Below are 22,211 nucleotides of genomic sequence, written 5' to 3'. Positions count from 1 at the left end.
TCATTTTTTTCCCCCTTATTTCAATTAGGGAAAATTTATTTCCCATCTTATTGCTGGTATGGAGCAGGGCAGGTGGGTGGGGAGTAAAGTCATTTGCTAAGATGAACTATCTCTGGCATTCACACAATAAGCTTTGCCTATTTAGGCAGCAAACTTTCTGTGTTTATGTTTTAAAAATATCTTTGCGAACATGGTAACTGAGAGTGGCAGGTGGATGTGCTCTCATAACTGTTGAAGCGTAGACCGTGGAATGGGCTAAAAATCCATGAGTGGGCTCTGGGTTCATTTTTATTGCTGCTGTTCTTGTTTCTTCTGGAAGTGTGGCATTGGCTTTTAAATTGTCAGCAGTGACTTTACTCTCCACCAGACATTGGTAGCAGTTTGGCATAAATTGCCTGAGAGTCCTTAGATGCTCAGTAAATACTTTTTAAATTGCTCTCAATACTTCACTGTTCTGTTTGATACTTTCATTGTTATTTTTTATTACTAAACAATGAACCCCAGATGATTATCAAAGAGACATAGCATTTTTTCATTTATTTAGAAGGCTGCGTCCCATTCTGTAATGTGATTTGCCTTTTTGTTTGTCTAGTTTAAATGTTGATTTTCTTTACAAATAGTCTAGGGACTTCTGCCAACTTAAATCTTTTCTTGATTTTAATAGGTCTGCTTTGACCCCATCTTCCTAATATCTTCCTTTCTGTTACCAACATTGTCTAATTTAAAACTATTTTAACTTTCTAGGCAGTGGCCACTCACCCCCTAGTAGCAGTCTGACTTCTCCAAGCCATGTCAACTTGTCTCCAAACACAGTCCCAGAGTTCTCTTACTCTAGCAGTGAAGATGAATTCTATGATGCAGATGAATTTCATCAGAGTGGCTCATCACCAAAGCGCTTAATAGAGTGAGTAGGTGAACTAACTGTATTGAAATGAGTCTCCTGATTTTTAAAAATGTGATTTGATTTTGAAACTGGTATTAATGACAAGCTCCTTTAAAAATTATTTGGAAAAAATGAAAAAGACAGCTTATTTTCAGTTGACTTACTGAGCAAGGCTAGTTCTGTGAGAATGTTGATTTTACTTCTGATTTAATTCAAATGGAATAAGTTAGCATCAGTTGTGGTAACATGCCAGTGTTGTTCTTTGAACTTTGGGCCTTATTTCTGTAGAACCAACACTAGGAGAGGGTCAACTGAAAGTGAGGATGCTAGGAATTATTCATATAAGAGGGAGGTTACTACTACTAGTTTTGTATTAGAGTGAAGGTATTCAGGTACCTATAAGTAAGGCTCTGTACTAGCCAGGTAGAGGAATGATGTGTTCAGGACTTTGGACCCCATAGACTGTAAGCCTGCCAGGCTCCTCTGTCCATGGATTTTTCCAGGCAAGAATACTGGAGCAGGTTACCATGTCCTCCTCCAGGGGCTCTTTCAGACCCAGGAATTGAACCCATGTCTCTTGTGTCTCCTTCATTGGCAGGCGGATTCTTTATCACTAGCGCCACCTTATACAGAAGTGAAACAAGGGCCAATCCTTCCCCTCAGGAACATAGTCTTTTGTGGGGAAAACAGACATTTATAATTCAGTGTGAAATATGCTTTGTAAGAATAAGCCCAGGAAGAATTGGGAGCGTTTTGAAGTTCTGAGAAGTCAAGAAAGGATTCACAGAGGACGGAGGGAATGTGATCCTAAGATGAGACATGGATGAGAGAGAAGGGTCATTGGGGTGAGAAGAGGAGGGGGGAAATGGAAAATGTTGTTCTCATGGAGCTGGAACCCTAATAAGAAAGGCCTGTGGGGAGCAGGGGCTTGGTTTCTTTGAGAAGTTATAAGCTAGTGAGCATGGCTGAGTGGTTATAAGTTGTGGGGAGTGGTTAAGAAGATACAGGATACAGGAGAAGTTGACAAGGGCCAGGTCATGAAGGAGTCCTTTTAGCCTTTTATGAATTTTGAACATTTTCTCGCAAGTGATGGCAGCTGCTGGTCAGGTCTACCTTTTAGAAAAATAGATAAGAAAAATATGCCTAAATTGAACAGAATTGAGTGCAGTGGGAATGCATTATGTGTAGGAAGACCAGCCAAAACTGGGTAGGAAATTGAGAAATGTTGATAACCTGAGCTACGGTCATAGCATAGGAATGGAGGGAAGCATGTGGACTCCAAAGATACAAAGTAGGCAGATTTTGGCAGTGATGGTAGATTTTCTTTTATTAGGAGATATTTGATCTATTTTACACTGTCAGATCAAAGCTAGGTGTGTTCCATTGTACAGAAAAGGCCTTTCTTTACACATGAAGTCACTTACATAACAGTTAAAGAAAGTGAAAGTCACTCAGTTGTGTCCCACTCTTTGCAACCCCATGGACTATACAATCCGTGGAATTCTTCAGGCCAGAATACTGGAGTGGATAACCCTTCCCTTCTCCAGGAGATCTTCCCAACCCAGGGATCAAACTCTAGTTTCCTACATTGCAGGCAGATTCTTTACCAGCTGAGCCACAAGGGAATCCCAAGAATATTGAAGTGGGTAGCCTATCCCTTCACCAGCGGATCTTCCCGACCCAGGAATTGAACTGGGGTCTCCTGCAGTGCCAGGCGGATTCTTTACCAATTGAGCTATCAGAGAAGCCCACTTTGATAGCCAGTCAGCAAAGTCCTTTTTATCCCTGGTAGTATATAGGTTGCTGTGATTCAACTTTGGATTCTGGAATCTTAGAAAGAAATGATAGGTTCTAAATCTGCTTTGCTTTACAGGTATGTGATCTTGATCAAGTTATTTAACCTGTGTAATCCTCAGTTTCCTTGTTGGTAAACTGAGGATGATAATAGTTTCAAATTCAAGGAGTTGTTGTGAACATGTAGATGACAGTAATGTCAATGAAGTGGTTACAGTAACGTCTGGCATGTATAGTAAGTATGCCGTAAGCGATAGCTGTTACAGAAAGCAAATTAACATTTATTTGCTTTAATGTTCCTATATTTGTTGTAGATATAATTGGCTTGCTTTTTGTTGGGTATTTTTTAAGAGCTAAGTGCTATCGTTGCAGTTTGGGGTTTGCTTTGAAATACAGTACAGATTTGGAATTTGGGATTTGGTCACAGATTATATGTGAATTTCCAAGCTGAGTACCATCAGCCAAACTTAGACCTTGATCCTTGGTTTCTTTTAATAAGAAATCTTGTGTAGCACTTCAGTTCTCTTAAGTATGCACATGAACTGAGAAATACAGTATCATGTGTAATTGTACCATAACTGTTCAGAATCTCAAAATTTATAAGGAAAATGACTATATTAATTTGGGAAGTTTTGTTACCTAGTAGATCAAATTCAACATTTGAATGTGAGAAACGTAAAATATATGCCATGAGGTGAATACATACTGTTACAAACATGAGAGGAAGAGAGATTTGAGCCCACAATTCAAGAAGACTAGTTTAGCAGAAAGAGGTTTAGCATGTTGGTTTCTTAATGTTTATATGTGGGCAGTAAACTATTACAAGAGCATTTAACAGTTTGCCAATAAAAATTTCACTTTAATTTTGAAAAATAATTTTTATAATAGGTTAAAAGAAAACAGGCATTTGGGAGAAAATTCCAAAATAAAGATTATTATTGATTTCTGAAGTGTTAAATCATTGTTTCCTTAAAAAGAATTAAAGAAAGTCTCCTTCATGGGACGTTAGCCATTACTTGAAACATAGTACAAACTGAGTATCAAAATGAATTGAGTATCCTCTAGAAACCTAACTATATTTATTAAAAGCTTGATGATGATATGGTTAGCCTCCTTACTACATCACTGATAGCCTCTGGCCCGTTTTAGGGGTACTCCTTAAATTTTAAATGCTTGCTTACCTGTTGTACCTGTAATAGGCATGTTTACAAAGTTACCTGCAGGCTCATAGGCATTTCTTTTTTCTCCTTAGAAACTTCCTTCTCTGTGCTCTCCCAGTACCCACCTCATAACAAACATATGATCTATGAACCTTCATGCTTCCTTATTTATATGCCTTAATCTAGATTCCAAAACTAGTAGGGACTATAGTTATTTAATTTGGCCAGCACAGTGTTTGTTGACTTTTTTTTTTTAATGGAGTTTAAATCCCTTCAAATTGACTATGCTGGCTCCAGGTCTCCATTTTCTTATGGAATGGGGAGTGCTCAGTCGTGTCTGACTCTTTGAGACCCCATGGACTGTACCCTGCCAGGCTCTGTCTAATTTCCAGGCAAGAATACATACCGGAGTGGGTTGTCATCTCCTCCTTCAGGGGATCTTCCCAACCCAAGGATCGAACCTGGTCTCCTGCATTCCAGGCAGATTCTTTTACTGCTGGGAAGCCCCCCTGACCCTGTTCACATGTTTAGGCTTCCCTGGTTGGTCAGCAATAAAGAAGCTGCCTGCAATTCAGGAGACCACCTTCAATGTAGGAGACACTGGTTCGATCCCTAGGTCAGAAAGATACCCTTGGGAAGGAAATGGCAGCCCACTCCAGTATTCTTACCTGGGAAATCCCATGGACAGAGGAGCCTGGCAGGCTACAGTCCATGCGGTCGCAAGAGTCAGACTCAACTTGGCAATTACACCATCACCACCATTCTCATACTGATGCTGTCTGTCTCGTGTCTGTAGGCATTGAGCTTGTGTGCCACCTGCTGGTCATCAGCCGCTACCACTAGTTTTCTAGCTCTCGAGTCTCTATCTACAGTTTCTCTCCCTGAAGGAAGAGAATTTGAAAGCTTAAGTCCTTCCGCCGTTCAGTTTCTAAAGACCTGTCATAATGATAACTTCTCTGTGAACTAATGTTCTGATATAGGCAGAGCACAGAAGATTTTTAGGATAATGAAACTATTCTCTGCAATAACTACAATGATGAACACTTATCAACATCCTTTTGTCAAAATCCATAAAATGTACAAGACCAAGCGTGAACCCTACTGTAACTATGGACTTTCAGTGATAATGCCATGTCATGTAGGTTCATCAGTTGCTACAAATGTACTACCAAGTGCAGAATGTTGATAGTGGGGAAGTTGTACATATGGGAATTCTGTACTTTCTGCTCAGTTTTGCTCTGAACCTAAAATTGCTCTTTAAAAATATCACACTTATCATTAAATAAGAAATCAAAAGAAAGTAATCAAGGCAAACTATGTTTAAATTAGAATATATAATGTGTTTTGCTGGAGAAGGAAATGATATTCTACATCAGTATTCTTGCCTAGAAAATCCCATGGACAGAGTGGCCTATCTGGTGGGCTATAGTATGGAGTTCACAAAAGAGTCGAACACAACTTAGCAACTGAAGAACAGTGGTGTTTTGCATCTATAAATTTGCAATAAAAGACTTCAATGTGTGTACCATTTTATAAATAATATCTGCAGTATGAGAAATTTGGTTTCTGTTTTTACCCTTAATAAGTAAACTTAGATCATTCTTTTATTAATGTACAAATACTAGTCCTGGGTAGGTTATGATCAGAGCTATATAATAGAGGGAGCTTTCTTTAGACCCTGTTAATCAGCTCATAATACCACTTACCATAAATTTACTTGTAAAAGTTAATGTACTTTTTTATTTTTTTAATTTCAAATATGGTTTTTATTGACTAGGAAAAACCTGTGTAAGCTTTTTCAAAGGATCTCAAAAATAACATCTTTCTGAGACTAATTAATAGATTTATCATTTTTGAGGTTCTGGAAATTGTTGCCAAGAATTACGACATACTTACATTTATGCAAGGAAACAAATTTGGAAAATGAATTCAAGTTTTAAATTTATATGAAGAGGCAAAATCTTACTAATTTTTCATGGCCTTTCAACATGTGAGCATACACCATGCAAAAAACATGAAGCTGATGGGGAGAGAATCAAGCATATATATGTATATAACCAGCTAACTTTAAAGGTCTAGTTTGTTTCTGTCAGTTATCTGCATATACTGGTTTTAAGTAGCTTTATAGGTTAACGTCTTACTGTGATTTTAAATTGCTTCCTTAAAAAGCTTAAGAAGGTGATTAATATTTTTTAGTTCCTCTGGATCTGCCTCAGTCTTGACACACAGCAGCTCGGGAAATAGTCTAAAGCGTCCAGATACCACGGAATCACTTAATTCTTCCATGTCCAATGGAACAAGCGATGCTGGTAAGCAGCCTTTGAGAATTTTTACTTGATTTCCTTAAAAATATTTGTTTGAAAAAAATTATTTATGATACACTGGTAACAGCACAGACTGGCCCAGTGTAACACCAGTCTAAAAAGATTTGTTTTATTTTAGACCTGTTCGATTCACATGATGATAGAGATGACGAAGGGGAGGCCGGGTCGGTGGAAGAGCACAAGAGTGTTATCATGCATCTGTTGTCACAGGTTAGACTTGGAATGGATCTTACGAAGGTAAGAATGAAATTTGGTTTTGCTGTTAATGTATATATGTAGATTCTCAGTGATTGTATGGGGAGTGTATCTGCACATGTAGAATGATGACATAATTTCTATTTATACTTTTGTCTTTTTATATATTTACCTGAGTAAACTGAAAATTTTATAAATAGATAACATAAGTAAAACTAGGGTAATTTCCTAGGGATAGTATGTATAGATTATGGTTTGGATTTTATTGGGAGAAAGCGTGGAGTAGTATTGGGCTTGGTTAGTAGTTGGACAAAACCCAAAGCAGTGTAGTATGCATAGAATCAAAATGAGCAGAGTTCTGATCTCGGGGTTAGAGGATCTGTGCTTACATCCGACTTTTGCTATTACCAAACTCTGTGACCTTGAGCAGATTCCTTCCTCTATAGCCTTTGGGTTTTGCATATGCAAAATGGATATTGGAACAGGTAATGAATGGGAAATTGTATGATATACATTGAGCCATAAAATTATTATGGTTCTGGATTTAAATTTGAATTTAAACTTGGTGCTCTAAACAGAATGCCTGCTTGATACAGGAGACTGGTATATAGGTGCCTGTGTATATCCCTGCCACTCTGCTAAAAGCCTTCTCCTTTCACCTAATTCTCACCATAGCACTGCAGAATTGGTGGTGGTTGTTAACTTCATTTTATAGATGAGAAATTAAAGCTCACAGAGATTAAGTAATTTGGCTAAGTCCTTCCTATTAAGTGGCAGAACTGAGATTCTAATCTGGTTGTAGATTTCAAAATCTATAAACTAAACCATAATACTTTCTAGTAAGTATGTATAATAAAAATTTTTACCCCAAATTTAAGAACAGAAGCACAAGGATAGCATTAATTTGTGCAACAAACATACTTTCTGGGGAAATTCTAGGTAAGAGAATATTTGCAGGAGCTTGCCTCCAGAATTTTTTCATTGAGTGTTAGATTGATTGCATAATTGCTGGAGCAGAATTGTTGCTTCAAATTTGAGAAATAAGGCTTCATTTTAGATATTGATGTTTATATTTCTTTTCTACACCTTCTACCTTGGTTGGGTTTGGTCTCCAATAATGGAAGAGCCACCTAATTGTATCTTGAACAATACTAGGTTTGCTATCTCAGGAAATGAGAAGTCCAGAAATAGAGTAGTTCCAGGATTGATGAATTCATAGTGGGTCAACAGTGTGAGAAACGATCTAGGTCCTTTCATCTCTCTGCTCTGCCATCCTTTGCATGCTGACATTCACACTCAGACCCGTCTTCCCATCATTGCAAAATGACTGCCACACTTCCAGTTAATCACATCCTTATGCAGGTATGTCCAGAGGCAGAAAAAAAGAGAAAAAAAAAAGAGGCTGGAAAAATAATTCTCCTCATGAATTTTATTGTTGGTATAGGAAGAACATCATTTTCCACAGTGACCCGTCAGACTTCCAGTCGAATCCTGTTGACCCAAGCTCAGCCAGTGCACGCATAAGCCAGTCACTGGCAAAGGAGGTTAATAGATTGGTTTAGATTAATCTACATTCACCCCTTGGGGTGTGGGAGGGCCCTGTGACTCATAGCAGCCTATAGCCTGTACCTGAACTGAATCAAACTTCATCCAGTAGGGAGAGGCACAGGCAACCAGAGGATGTGCTGCAGTCAGATGTGTAATTCTTGCCTCTCAGCTTCCTCTGCCATATGCTCCATGTTTGGGTTTTTTAGCCACTAAAAGTTTGTTAATTTTTGCTAACTTACTAGATAGTTTCAAAATCTTCATTGGCATACACGGTTGTGGTTGTCAGCAGATTGTGAAATCTTGATTCCCTTGTGCATTTCAAAGTATTATTACAATAATGCCTTAAATTTGTATCTCATTTTCCTATTTATAATAATATCTTCTCACTTTAAATATTTTCTAAAAAGAGTTATTTTCCAAATACATCATAGTGTTTGGAAACATTACTATAGTCACATCCGATTTACCTCACTTGGTCTTCAAAACAGTCTTAAGACTTAAGCAAGGCATATAATTATCCTCCTTTTACAGAAACTTTCAGATGTTGAATAAATTTTCTATGGCCTCCTCACACCAAAATAAGTATTTGAACCCAGGTTAAAGACAGCCTAGCCCAGCTCACTTATATCAGTGTTTCAGTAACTTGACATAATGGCATGTATCCAGATAGTGCTAAAAACAATGAAGATCTGTTCAATGAGAGTTCTTAAGAAAAATTTTAAGTAGGGAGGGAAAAACTTATGGTCAAACTTATGGTCTTTGGCAATGTCTTCTTTTTCAAATTGCATGTTCTGTTCTTTTGTTCGTTTTTCTGCTGGCAGTAGTAATCTTTTTCTTGTTGATTTGCAAGAGCTGTTTATATATTGAGATATTTAGCCCTGTCTTGTTCTTTTGTAGTATTACTTAGTAATGTATAATCTCTGTGTTCTCCAAGAGTGGTAGAAAATTACACCAAGCTTACTCGCCAGTTTAAGCATATTTACACTGTAAATATAGGTGTTCTGAGGAACATTTAAACTCAGGAGTCTAATAATAAACATTCTAAATATTAGACCCATAGGGGTTCTTTGCAGGCTCTTGTGTTCTGTCATTCCTCTTATATACAGCAGCCTTACGGGTCCACTGGTGAGTCCCTGTCACACTCATTTTCTGCCGCCCGCCCTCCCCTTGTCCCCCACCACCGTCTCCATGGCTCCATGTTTTCCCTCTGTGGTAGCCTACTCTCTCAGGCTTTTCTCTAGTGCCACCTCAGTGTGTTTCTCAGCTTTGCCCTCATTCTGGTTTCCCAAACACAGCATGATCTTTTGCCTCTCCTGACTTTCCAGAGTACATTGCGCATCTCCTGGATGCTCCTCTGTTCTTGCAATTCTCCAGGCAAGAATTCTGGAGTGGATAGCCATTCCCTTCTCCAGGGGATCTTCCCAACCCAGGGATCAAACCCAGGCCTCCCTCATTGCAGGCAGATTCTTTACCATCTGAGCTACCAGGGAAGCCCAATATTTATCACATTCTACCTAAAAGTTAAATGCTGATATTATTCTCTCAATTAACCTTTGCTGCTTCCATAGCATTTACCACAGGTTCTTGAATATTGCCGTAAATACTACATTTAAAGAAATATTTGGTTACTATGATGCTCAACTGCCATAATGAATAATGTCTATTCTGATACAGACTTCAAAAGCTCTTCCTCTATTTGTAATGAAATTCTTCTTTTCTTAATTGATTAATCTTAACCTTTCTTACTCTTTGCCCCCATATTTCCATTTCTTCTCTTTTTTTAAGTTTTTATCTTGTATTTATTTTTGGCTGCACTGGATCACTGATGCTGTGCATGGACTCTTCTCTGGTTGCAGTGAGTGGGGCCTGCTCTTCAGTTGCGGTGCACGGGCTTCTCATCGCAGCAGCTTCTCTTGTTGAGGAACGCAGGCCCTTGGGCACGCTGGCTTCAATAGTTGTGGCACACAGGCTTAGTTGCCCCGCAGCATTGTGGAATCTTATCTTCTTGGACCAGGGATGGAACCCTTGTCTTCTGCATTGCAAACGGATTCTTAACCACTGGACCGCCAGGGTTCTTCTTTTCTTTACTTTCCCCTCTGCCACTTTCCCAGGTCCTCAGCATTTTTCTTCATGGGCCCAGCCTCCTGAAGAAAGAGTTGGTAGAATCTCATCGTTATTCTCTTTTTCATTTTGTTTACTCCCTCAGTTACTTACTAAAAATTTCTTAGTTTGTAATAGTAGCTGAAATGCAAGTACAAATAAGTATGGTTCTTGCATTCCTGAAGTTCATTGTTTACTTGAGGACACAGATCCATAAGTACACAGATCAAGTAGATAAATTTCCTTAGGCACTTACAATGATAGAGAAGCAACAGTAGAGAGGAATGTGTGTAGACCCCACCCCTCAAAGTCAAACAGAGCCAATTTTGGATTCCACTTAACAACAGAGCAGTGAGAAAATTTCTCACCCATTTGAGGTTCATTTTTCTCTACTGGTTCTGAATAGGAAAAGGAGTACGTCAAGGCAGTATATTGTCACCCTGCTTATTTAACTTATATGCAGAGTACATCATGAGAAATGCTGGGATGGAAGAAGCACAAGCTGGAATCAAGATTGCTGGAAGAAATATCAATAACTTAGATATGCAGGTGACACCACCCTTATGGCAGAAAGTGAAGAGGAACTAAAGAGCCTCTTGATGAAAGTGAAAGAGGAAAGTGAAAAAGTTGGCCTCAAACTCAACATTCAGAAAACTAAGATCATGGCATCTTGTCCCATCACTTCATGGCAAATAGATGGGGAAACAGTGTCAGACTTTATTTTTCTGGGCTCCACAATCACTGCAGATGGTGATTGCAGCCATAAAATTAAAAGACGCTTACTCCTTGGAAGGAAAGTTATGACTAACCTAGACAGCGTATTAAAAAGCAGAGACATTATTTTGTTAACAATGATCTGTCTAGTCAAGGCTATGGTTCTTCCAGTGGTCGTGTATGGATGTGAGAGTTGGACTGTGAAGAAGGCTGAGTGCCGAAGAATTGATGCTTTTGAGCTGTGGTGTTGGAGAAGACTCTTGAGAGTCCCTTGGACTGCAAGGAGATCCAGCCAGTCCATCCTAAAGGAAGTCAGGCCTGAATACTCATTGGAAGGACTGATGTTGAAGCTGAATCTCCAATACTTTGGCCACCTGATGCAAAGAGCTGACTCATTTGAAAAGACCCTGATGCTGGGAAAGATTGAGGCAGGAAGAGAAGGGGACGACAGAGGATGAGATGGTTAGATGGCATCACCGACTCAGTGGACATGAGTTTGGGTAAACTCCGGGAGTTGGTGATGGACAGGGAGGCCTGGTGTGCTGCAGTTCAGGGGGTTGCAGAGTCAGACACGACTGAGAGAGTGAACTGAACTGAACTTTCTCCACTGTCAAATGATAATTTCTTCTTAATGAGATGGTTGTACAGTTTAATAAGATAATGTGTGTGTGTGATGCTCCAGAACGTCAAAGATCTCAAAGGGTTGCTACTGCATAGTTGTTATTGCTAAAACTTTGATTATTGACTCGGGGAGCCAAAGAGTGGTTGCTCAGAGAAAGTGACATTTGAACATTCAGAATCTCTGTTTTCGTCTCTTAGGCAGGTTAACGGGCATTTCTGAATTAGAACAGTTTGAGAAGTAGGTATCAAAAGCATGCCTGGGCAGTACTTGGTGGATTTTACTGTGATTGGAATCAGTTTTTTTGTTTTCATTTACGTGTTTTTCTTTTTAAATGCAGCTCAGCGGTCTTATATATCTGTAGTGGAATTTGATTCTCAAGGGTCAAATATGTATGTTTTTCAGGTAGTTCTTCCAACATTTATTCTTGAAAGAAGATCTCTTTTAGAAATGTATGCAGACTTTTTTGCTCATCCGGACCTGTTTGTGAGGTATTTGACTTGATATAGTAGCTTCCACTATTTTAAAGATATTACTCATTACCTTTCTGCCTTTGCAGGATAGATTCCTTTGCCTTTCAAATGTTTCTGAAGAAATAAGGTGTTGAATATTTTGTTTGTATTAGATGCCTCTTTGCTTAGGTTATCTTTTGCTAATATTGTTAGGCAACCAAGTTGAACACCTTAAAAAATCTTGAACACACCTATTAATATGGTAGCCAGTATTTACAGAGCTTTTTTTTGATCTAGGAATTGGTAATCACTGTCAAATTATTGACACTACATCCTGATGAAGTTCAGTTATTTGAGTTTAACAAACTTTTCTAAAGCACTTGTTTTTTGTCAACACTTTATCATAAGCTGGAAAGGAAAAGAGTTGCAGTGTCTGCATTTGAGGAGTTTATAGTCCAGTGTCCAGATTACAGACTGATTCATAAATTTTAAATACAAAGATTGCAGTATTAGATATATGTATAAAGGACAAGAGTAATCTAAAGGTGAGATTGATTTATGAGGAGGTGAGTGAGTTCACATTGCTTTTCACTGGTAGCAGGAGCATTTTCTTTGTAACAGGATGTGCTAATCCATCTTCTCTGATTGCATTCCTTGGCCTTGGACTGTGCTTTACTAGAGCCAGATAGAAATCACCGAAGTTTCACAGTGGGTGGGCACGTTGGGTAACACTGATACGTAACTTCTTAATGAGGATTTTAAGAGACTCATTTAACCAGTTCCCAAAGGGCAGAAATTAAATATGGCATTGTTTAAATTCATACAAAGTTGAACAAATAAAATGTAAGCATTTATTGATAACATACATAGGAAGTAGCAGTTATTCATTATATATAGATTTGAGGTTTAAGGATAATTTTTATGTATGAGAATTTAGGCCCCTAGAAGGAACCATTTAAAAACTACAGAAATACAGCTAAAACACCAATAGATATGATTAAGTGTAATTCTAAAAATTCTAACTCTCCCGTAAAGGAGGAAAGGAAATAGAACAAAGAATAAAGGGGCCAAGTAGAAAACAAATGCCATGATGATAGTTAAACTCAGCTATATTCATAGTACATTAAATGTGAATATCATACATACTCCATTTAAGAGAACAGTGATTTTAAGACTGGATTGAAAAAAAAAGCAAGATTCATCTGTACTCTGTTTGCAAGAGAGAGACTTTAAATATGTAAAGACATTGATTGGTTAAAAGTAAAAGGATGGACAAAGACATACCATGCAAAACACTAAGCATAACAAAGCTGGTGTTGCTGTGTTCGTATCAGACAAAAAATACTTTTTAAGGTAAGAAATATTACCAGAGACAAGTAGGGATATCTCATATGATAGGAGTCAGTTTATCAAGAATAAATAATCGTAAATATGTAAAAGAGCTTCAAACTATATGCCGTAAAAATTGACTGAAGGAAGAAATAGACAAATAGACAATCATGGTTGGAAATTCCTCCCTCAGGAATTGATTGAACAGCAGGCATCTCTCCCCACCCCTCTGAGAAACAGTGTGACTGTGGAAGATCTAGTTAACCTTTCTAAAACATTACCAAACACTATATCAGTCTTTCTAAGTGCTATGGAACATTCATCAAGATGTACCATATACTAGGAAGACTTAATAAATTTAAAATAATTGAAACCATATGGAATATATCCACTGATCTTTGACGAATTAAATTAGATATCAGTAACACAGATACATTGAGAAAATCTCCAACTGTTTTGCAATTAAACAGTGCACTAACAAGTATGAAGTTATGGGAAAAGCAAAACTAATGGTACTGGAGACCAGAAACAGTGTTTGCCTCAGGTTTAAGGGGTGGGGATTGCTTGGAAAGGATGGGGAAACCTGGGGGTAATGGAAATGTTCTGTATCTTGATGTATGTCATTATTTAAGTACAATCAAGATATAGAACATTTCCATTACACTCAAGCTTAATTAAATGGATATATGCATTTTTCCGATTCATAAAACCAAATAATTAAGACTGGTATGTTTGATTATGTGTATTATACTTCAGTTTTAAAAAAGAGCTGAGGTAGTTACTGGTCCTTCAGCCTGTCTTAGGGGGTGGACCATGCTGAGGGGTACTGTCAAAAAAGAGGATGTTAAATTTTGTCTTTCTTCCTTGCAGTATTAGTGACCAGAAGGATGCCAGAGACCGAATGGTTCAGGTTGTGAAATGGTATCTCTCAGCCTTTCACGCAGGAAGGAAAGGGTCGGTTGCCAAAAAGCCATACAACCCCATTTTGGGCGAAATCTTTCAGTGTCACTGGACATTACCAAATGATACTGAAGAGAATGCGGTGAGTTCTCCACTGATGTTTTTAATATCTTAGTACTTAGTTCTTAATTTACTGATTCAAGATTTCATTGTATTTGAGGGCAGATGATAGTGGTAAAGGCACTGATTAAAAGATGTTTACCACCCATAGAAGAACAATGTTGTTGGACCAGCATATTTTGAATCTAGTGAGCAAGGGAAGAGAGTGGTGCACGATGAGGATTAGAAATTGAGAAACAAGATCATGCAAGCCCTCATGGACTGTAAGGATAATTTTATGGCTTATCAAGAACTCATTTTTGTAATGAAAAGGTCATTATGATTATTCTGTGGCAAATGAATTGGAAAGGTGCAAAAACAGAAGCAAGGAAACCATTGAGGAGACTTTGGCATTATTCCAGGAGAATAGTTGATTCAAGTTATATTTTGGAGCCAGAGCTGTTAGATTTGGGGAGGTAAGTTAGACATGAATCCTTGCATGGTGGGCTGGTGCTATTTACTGCAAAGGGAAAGATTGGATTTGGGGAGGGAAAAGTCTAGAACTCCAATTTGAAATATAACATATGGGGAGTCTCCTAGCCATGTAAGTGGACTGTCAAATAGGGAGTTAGAATTTTAAGAGTCTGGAGTTAAGGGAAGGAAAAAATAAGCCCATAGCCTACAGTGGTTGGCACATAATAATCTCTCAGTAAATGTAACTCTCCATATTTTTCCTTTTCTGAATGATGCATTACATGTAGTCCTGCTTCCCAGGTGGTCTCTGGAGAAGGAAATGGCACCCCACTCCAGTATTCTTCCCTGGGAAATCCCATGGACAGAGGAGCCTGACAGGTTACAATCCATGGGGCTGCAAAAAGTCACACACAGCTGAGCAACTGAGCACAGACACACTAAAGACACAAGCAATATGTGTCCGTTCTTAATCATATTACAGACCTGGATAAGTACTTGTTCTGTGCCAGTTTTGACCCGAAGTTCGGCACATGATCCTTGCCTTCATGCATGTCTTAGAGAGACTTACACAAAGCAGTCATTCCAATAGTGTAATTAAGTGCTGCGAGAAAAGTACATAGGAGATGCTTTGTGAGTGTAGAGGAGAGAGCATTTAACCAGCTTATGAGGCAGAGACTTCAGTTATTAGATTGTCTGCATCTTGTTTGTTTCCACATCAAAAGAAAATGATGTTCTGTTTGCTTGCAGGAGCTAGTTTCAGAAGGACCAGTTCCCTGGGTTTCCAAGAATAGTGTAACATTTGTGGCTGAGCAGGTTTCTCACCATCCACCCAGTAAGTGACAGAGCTCCTCAGCTACATCCACTTTCAAACTGTTGTCTAAAGAGGGTCATAGAAAGCTCCATAACTGAGGTCTCTGCACTGCCCTTGTGTTTAATGGCTACCTGTGTCTTCCCAGTCCTATGAAGATTGGTTCCTCATATGTGTTCCTGGTATGAGTTCCAAAGACTCTTATTAGCTTCACTGATTAATTAATATAAAAAGAAGGGATTTGGGAAGCCAACTTTTAATGCTTCTAAAGTCATCTTTCACATCATGAGCTGTGCTGTAGCGATCTCAGCAACTCTGAAGACAGTTCATAGAAAACAGATGTAGTTTCATTATGGTATGTTCCTGGCCCAGTGGAAAGAATGCATGTCTTCCCGTGTTACTTGCTGGATGCCATGTTAAGACTGATTATACTGTATGGGTCCAGGTTTAGGCTGGGGCAGCAACATGCTTGCTGATCAGAACAGACTGACCCTTTGTTTTTAAGCCCTGGGATTGGCCTCACGGTTCAGGAAGTTCCTCCCCATGTGGTCCTGAACAGTGGCTTGCACTGAGGGAAACAGGGTGTAAAGGGCAGGTGGGTAATTCCTGACCACATTCAAGGATGTTCTTTGAAAGGTAAAGGATTTTCCCTATGCAGCCAGTTGTTTCTCTGGGTTAAGGGAGTTGGGGGTGGGGGGCATGTATGTTTATGGTGTGTATGTTTATAAATAAAATGAGGCTATATAGTGCACTAAATGAAACAATTTCTCTTCAGTTTCAGCCTTTTATGCTGAGTGTTTTAATAAGAAGATACAATTCAATGCTCATATCTGGACCAAGTCAAAATTCCTTGGGATGTCAATTGGGGTGCACAACATAGGGCAGGGTAAGTCTGTGGGCTTTGGGTGGACTACAGTGTTAATGGGAGAACTCTTTGTCATTCTTATATGTGCTGGCCATCTGTCTAGTAAGAGGAAATGACCCCAGAAAGTCAGACTGGAAGTCATTGTGTGCAGGGAAGCAAGTGTGTTGGGGGTGAGAGCCAGGTTGAGATGCAAGAGTGATTATCCCTAAACTGAATGGAGATTCCATCAGCTGCTTACCTGAGATTCCATCCCTTCTCTCCACAGGCTGTGTCTCGTGTCTAGAGCATGACGAACATTACATTCTCACATTCCCCAATGGTTATGGCAGGCAAGTAGAGCAGCTCCGTTCCTCTGATGCGCGAGCAGTAGGCCCTGCTATTCTTTAAGTTGTGCCCCTCCTTTCTTTCCTCTGAACTGTCAGCCTTACTGAAACTTTTGATTTTGCAGGTCTATCCTCACAGTGCCCTGGGTGGAACTAGGCGGAGAATGCAATATTAATTGTTCCAAAACTGGCTATAGTGCAAATATCGTCTTCCACACTAAACCTTTCTATGGGGGCAAGAAGCACAGAATTACTGCTGAGATTTTGTAGGTATTTTGTTTTTCTGCTTCGATGCTCCTTCTGTATCTCTAAAATAGTTTTCCTTTTGTCGTGAACTATAACTTCCATCAAGAATGACCATTTTAATGGTCCTGTCTTTGTAAACTTACCTTACATGCCGTGTTTCATGTCTCTTCCTAAAATCCCATCTCAGAAGGAGACCTAAGAACAATCTGAGGTCACTGGTGGGATTTCCTTCCTAGGAACCTGACTTGCAAATAGGAACTTAAGGAGTCTTCCTGGATCTCGTAGCCAACCCAGATTATGTATGCTTAACTCGTTATTGCTGGATTGGACCATGAGCTTGTCCATACAGTAGACCCTGTGACACCCACTATAGTGTCTCAAAGCCCTTATGGCCCTTGTTTTTTTGTGTGCCTTTGCTGGGGAAAAACAGTAACCATTGTATCTTTGTTTGGTTCTGTTTGACGCTCCAGGATTAGATGAAGACGTCTGTGTTGTCCAAGTCACCAGTCAGTTGGGTTCAGAGCCTGCCTAGACAAGGAGACCCTGCAGGGATTTCTCTGTCCTCAGAGGCCTCACTGGGAGCAGTGTTGCAGATGGCAGACACAGGATTGGTTAACCCGTTTTTTAGGGAGATAATTTAATTTTGATGATGGAATCAACATCTAGAAAATTCTTGGAAGGAAGGAAGGAAGGAGGAAGGGACCATGAACAAAAGATGAGGTTTACTAAGGAACACTGTGAAATCCAAAATATTACTGCAGTCAGAAAATAGGGGCAGAGCTTAGGGAGCAGCACAAGTCACCACTATAATGTGGCTGCCCCCCTCAGACAGGGGAAAAGGATGTCCAGAACAAAGACATGGGTGGGCCTGCTTCTCAGAGTTCCTTAAAGCAGCCAGCACCAATAGGAACTGCTAGCAGATTTTTTGGCCAATCACAGTAATTTATAATAGACTGCCTTCTGAAAGAGTGCTTGGTGGGCTTCTCAGATAACATCTTAATATTATGGCCCAGCCTGAAGATGAAAGTCTTGTCTCCATCATTGTATCCTTAAGCAAAGCCCTCCCTGACCCTCATCGTAGCAGCGTTGCCCTTGATCTCGCGTGGTTGCCTGGACATAACAGCACTTTCCACCCAGAATTTCAGTGGCAGTGTCTCCCCACTAGACTGTGAAGACCTCGAGTTTGTAGTCTGCCGTGGTCCCAGCACCTAACATATCTCCTCATACCCACAGTTTCTGGGATCTTGACTCCATTAGCAGCATCTTTATGGCATTAATTCTTGTAGTTGGCTCTGAGAAAACCAGTTTTATTAATCTACCTTTACAGTTGCTCTTCTGTGTTTTGCTCTGGGTAGGTAGGCCACAACTGACAAGATTCTTTGGTAGAGAAATTTCAATTTGAGACTGACACAAATGTGTTTTAATGTTTGTTTTTTGTTTTTAATGTAGTTCTCCAAATGACAAGAAGTCTTTCTGCTCAATTGAAGGGGAATGGAATGGTGTAATGTATGCAAAATACTCAACAGGGGTAAGAACATCATGTGTTTTGCCACTTGTTTCAGGCTTCATTGAATCGTAGCCTGTCCCTTACTTTGGCTTCCTTCATCTGGAAATTTTAACCACCAAGATGAGCTCTAATGCCATCTCTTCAAACCAAGCCTTTTCCTTCTTCCACCTTTCCCCAGCAGTACAGGTAGTAGAATGATTTTTACTTTCCTCTCCCCTTAAAATACTCAGGAATAATATATGGGGAAAAGTGCTCAGAGTACTTAACATTAGGATTAGTTGTTTAGCTAGTCCAAGAGATTACATCCCAATCATATTACATCCCAACACAGAGCCACATTGAAAATATCTATTTTTACCAAGAGCCTTTACCAAGACTTAAAACAATTTAGGCTTTAGATTGCATATGGAACTCATTGTCTATATCACTAACATATTGTGGGATTTCAGTATTATATCTGTTAATGGGAAGAGTTGACTTTTTCTCTTAGAATAGTGTGAACAATAAAACATCTACCTACCTTTTCTGTTTTCTAGGAAAATGTAGTTTTTATAGATACCAAGAAATTGCCTATAATTAAGAAGAAAGTAAGAAAGCTGGAAGATCAGAATGAGTACGAATCCCGCTGGTAAGGAGACAACGAACTATATAGAGTCATGGCAGCAGTGCTCTTGCTATTGGCCAGGCGTAGGCGCAAGGCCGGGTTGTGGACTGCACAGCAGGGTGTGACGGAGCTCAGGTGGTCTGAATGCCTGGGTTCATACAGTGCTCCACCTCCTGCACTGTAACCCTGACTGTAAGCTAGCCTGTCTTTGCATTCTTTCCTGAAACGGGAACCACCTCAGCATTGCTCTGAGAACTAAATGAGATATACATGGAGCCTGTGTATGATGCCTGACATATGATAAATATCAAGTGAAGTGAAAGTGAAGTCGCTCAGTCATGTCCGACTCTTTGTGACCCCATGGACCCCATGGAACCTATCAAGCTCCTCCTTCCATGGGATTTTCCTGGCAAGAGTGCTGGAGTGGATTGCCATTTCCTTCTCCAACGATGTTGGCTTATCACCCTCTTTGTAGACTATCTGTATATATGGATATAGATACATCTCAAAACATCTTTAGGTCTTAAAAAACTTAAAAACTTGAAAGAATAAACAGTCTTATTTGCCTGGACTGCCTGTTCATAGTTGTAAGTGGAAATCTATAGACCTTTATGCTCTGCTGCTCACACGACGGGATCTTAGGATGGCTACTTTTCTAATCCCTATGCGTCCTCACTTGTAAAGCATTGTTTGGACCAGACTTGTCTAGTTACCATCTTCCAGGCCTTGAGAAGAAGCCAGACCTCTTCCCCTACCCCCAACCTTAAGCTCCTGCAATGCTTCTCTTGACCCTTATTCTCTATATTCAGACTACTTCTCCCAGATTCATTAATTCCAGAAGAGTCTTTATGAAATAGAATGTCTCAGCTCCTCTCATCTCCCATTTAGTTAATATAAACCGCTGTTCCCTGAGCTGAATATAAGGGACAATGACGCCCTAGAGAGATGAACTGACAGCCCCAAGGTTACATCACTAGTTAGAGGTACAGCTAGTAGTCTGTCTCAGTTGATCTTTCTCCTGTTGTCTCAGCCATATATACAGCTTTCTGTACATGCTTTATTTCCTCCTTTGACAACTAGCAGTGGAATCTTCCGAGTTTGTTTCTGTTTTTCACTCCTGTGCCAGCCTAAGGAGATTTAGTCTGTGAACTACATTTAAAGCCATTTGACTTGTACTGTAGTTATGTTTTAGATGGCTCTAGCCTTTCATTTTCAGATTGCTAATTCCTCTATCCACCAAGTACTCAGCACTTTCACTTCTTTTCTTTAGCCTTTGGAAGGATGTCACTTTCAACTTAAAAATCAGAGACATTGATGCAGCAACTGAAGCCAAGCACAGACTTGAAGAAAGACAAAGAGCAGAAGCCCGAGAAAGGAAGGAAAAGGAAATTCAATGGGAGACAAGGGTAAGTTTGTTTTGGGGAGCTTGCCTCGGTCTGCTAGCTGCTGTTCCCTGAGCTGTCATTCATTCATTTCAGTGAATACTGAAGTACCAAATAAGCATGGTGATAAATGAGATGAACGTTCATTTCACTGTTGAGGGGGGAGCACATCAAATAATTAAAAGTATGATACAGAAGTACAAAACAAGTATGTAACTGAACTTTCCCCCTTTCTCTAACAGCTGTTTCATGAAGATGGAGAATGCTGGGTTTATGATGAACCATTACTGAAGCGTCTCGGTGCTGCCAAGCATTAGGTTGGGAAACACAAAGTTTGCTCCTGGTTCCAGGGCAGGAGGCATAATTAAGCAACAATCTTCCTTTGGGAGAACCTATTCACTCCCTTCTTATTGCAGTGGTTCCTATCTCAGGGATACTGGACTTTCTGATGCAGATGAACAATTAAAGCGAGCAAAGCTTCCCTTTTTCCTGTCTGTGGCAGTTACAGTGTTGATTTTGGTCTTGAGAAAAACTTCAGGTTTTGAAAACAAGATGTCTGTTCCTTTTCCAAATCCCACGGTATAAATCCCAGTCTTAAACTCTGCATTCTAGTACTGCTGTTGAGATATACAACATGTTTCCTAGTTCATATAATCTTGGGTTCTATATATACATATATACATATATAATATAGCTGATGCCAGATTTTTCATAAATACTCCATTTACTGTAAATATCAGTTCCTCTGAGTTATTTTAGAAAATTTAGTGTAATGTATTAAAATCACGTGTTAGGAAATTTCGTGGCCTCACCTACAATAACTTTTACTTTGGAATTGAACTATTATTAAATTGTATCTAACTCTGGACTATGGTTTAATTATACTCAATGCTTCTTAAGGCTTCATAAAATAATTTTTCCAACCTTTTTTTTAATGTGCTTATTATTTTTATGATTAGACTTGGACCCAGTTACTTGGAAACCTTGAATACAGGGGCTGGCTTTTTACAGGGACTCTTCAAATAATGAAGGGGGTCCATCCATCCTGTCCCTTCCTTATACTCCTCTGTCTATAGCCCCCACCATGCTATTCTTGTTTTGATTGAACTCTCAAATAGTACACATAGGGCTACCAACCTTTTATCCAAAAATATTTTATTGCCTTAGAGAATTTGGGAAGAATGTTTATTTTTAGATCCCCACCCCACACTGAAACAAAATATAATAAAAGGAATGTCACAGCAGTAAATGGGTCATTCTGAAGGGCAATACAGAATTATCTTTATTTTTAAATACATTAAAAACAACAACACAGGTATTAGCACCTGGCATTTAGGTACTAAGAAGACACTAGTTACATAGGGCCTCTCAAGGCAGTCATACGGAACTGGATTCTCAATTTGAGAAGACCAGGGCATCTCAAGACTGCTCCTGCAAGCTTTTTGGTTACATTTGGCCCACCCTGCTCATTTCTCTCTGCAGCTGCTATAGTAACCCTCAGTCTGTTAGTCACAATGGAACGGGAAGGGTAGTAAATCAAATTCTATGATGCCAGTGCAAAAAGTCAATGGAAGCCCTAAGGCAGTAGTAGTGTAACTTCATAAAATTCAAACACTTAAATGCACAGTGCTTCAGGCCAACGAGACTGCAGTTTATTTGACTATTTTATGGTAGGGGAGAAGGTTAAGTCTTGATGTGAAACCCCTGATATCAACAATGGGGATGGTACAGTCTGCCAGTAGAGGAGAAGCTGGCAGGTAGGTTAGCTGCATCACATCACAAGAAGAGTTTGAATCCTCACCGGAAGGGGTACCATCCTCTTCTAGCTCGTACTTCCCAAATCCAACAACCTGAAAAAGGCCAAAGACTTGAGGTGAGAGAGAAT

At 39.4% G+C, this 22,211-nt stretch overlaps 2 protein-coding genes across 4 annotated transcripts in view; one reads left to right on the top strand and one right to left on the bottom strand.

The window, feature by feature from the left end:
* Positions 1–21,129, top strand: part of OSBPL9 (oxysterol binding protein like 9) — a 273,396-nt gene extending 252,267 nt beyond the window's left edge. For all 3 annotated transcript variants that reach the window (XM_052638144.1, XM_052638143.1, XM_052638142.1), the window contains 13 exons: positions 745–904; positions 6,034–6,146; positions 6,280–6,398; positions 11,743–11,828; positions 13,989–14,160; positions 15,339–15,423; positions 16,175–16,285; positions 16,530–16,593; positions 16,713–16,853; positions 18,283–18,361; positions 18,877–18,968; positions 20,215–20,350; positions 20,569–21,129. In XM_052638144.1, coding sequence (XP_052494104.1) covers positions 745–904; positions 6,034–6,146; positions 6,280–6,398; positions 11,743–11,828; positions 13,989–14,160; positions 15,339–15,423; positions 16,175–16,285; positions 16,530–16,593; positions 16,713–16,853; positions 18,283–18,361; positions 18,877–18,968; positions 20,215–20,350; positions 20,569–20,643 — 1,433 coding nt within the window. In that variant the 3' untranslated portion in view covers positions 20,644–21,129. The remainder of the gene's footprint in view (positions 1–744; positions 905–6,033; positions 6,147–6,279; positions 6,399–11,742; positions 11,829–13,988; positions 14,161–15,338; positions 15,424–16,174; positions 16,286–16,529; positions 16,594–16,712; positions 16,854–18,282; positions 18,362–18,876; positions 18,969–20,214; positions 20,351–20,568) is intronic.
* Positions 21,130–21,566: 437 nt separating this feature from the next.
* Positions 21,567–22,211, bottom strand: part of NRDC (nardilysin convertase) — a 112,011-nt gene continuing 111,366 nt past the window's right edge. Inside the window, exon 31 of the mRNA XM_052636556.1 lies at positions 21,567–22,176. Within this exon, the coding sequence (XP_052492516.1) occupies positions 21,979–22,176 (198 nt within the window). The 3' untranslated portion in view covers positions 21,567–21,978. The remainder of the gene's footprint in view (positions 22,177–22,211) is intronic.

The sequence above is a fragment of the Budorcas taxicolor genome, chromosome 3 (assembly GCF_023091745.1).
Source record: "Budorcas taxicolor isolate Tak-1 chromosome 3, Takin1.1, whole genome shotgun sequence".
Lineage (NCBI taxonomy): Eukaryota > Metazoa > Chordata > Mammalia > Artiodactyla > Bovidae > Budorcas > Budorcas taxicolor.
This window is presented reverse-complemented; position numbering and strand designations above follow the sequence as displayed.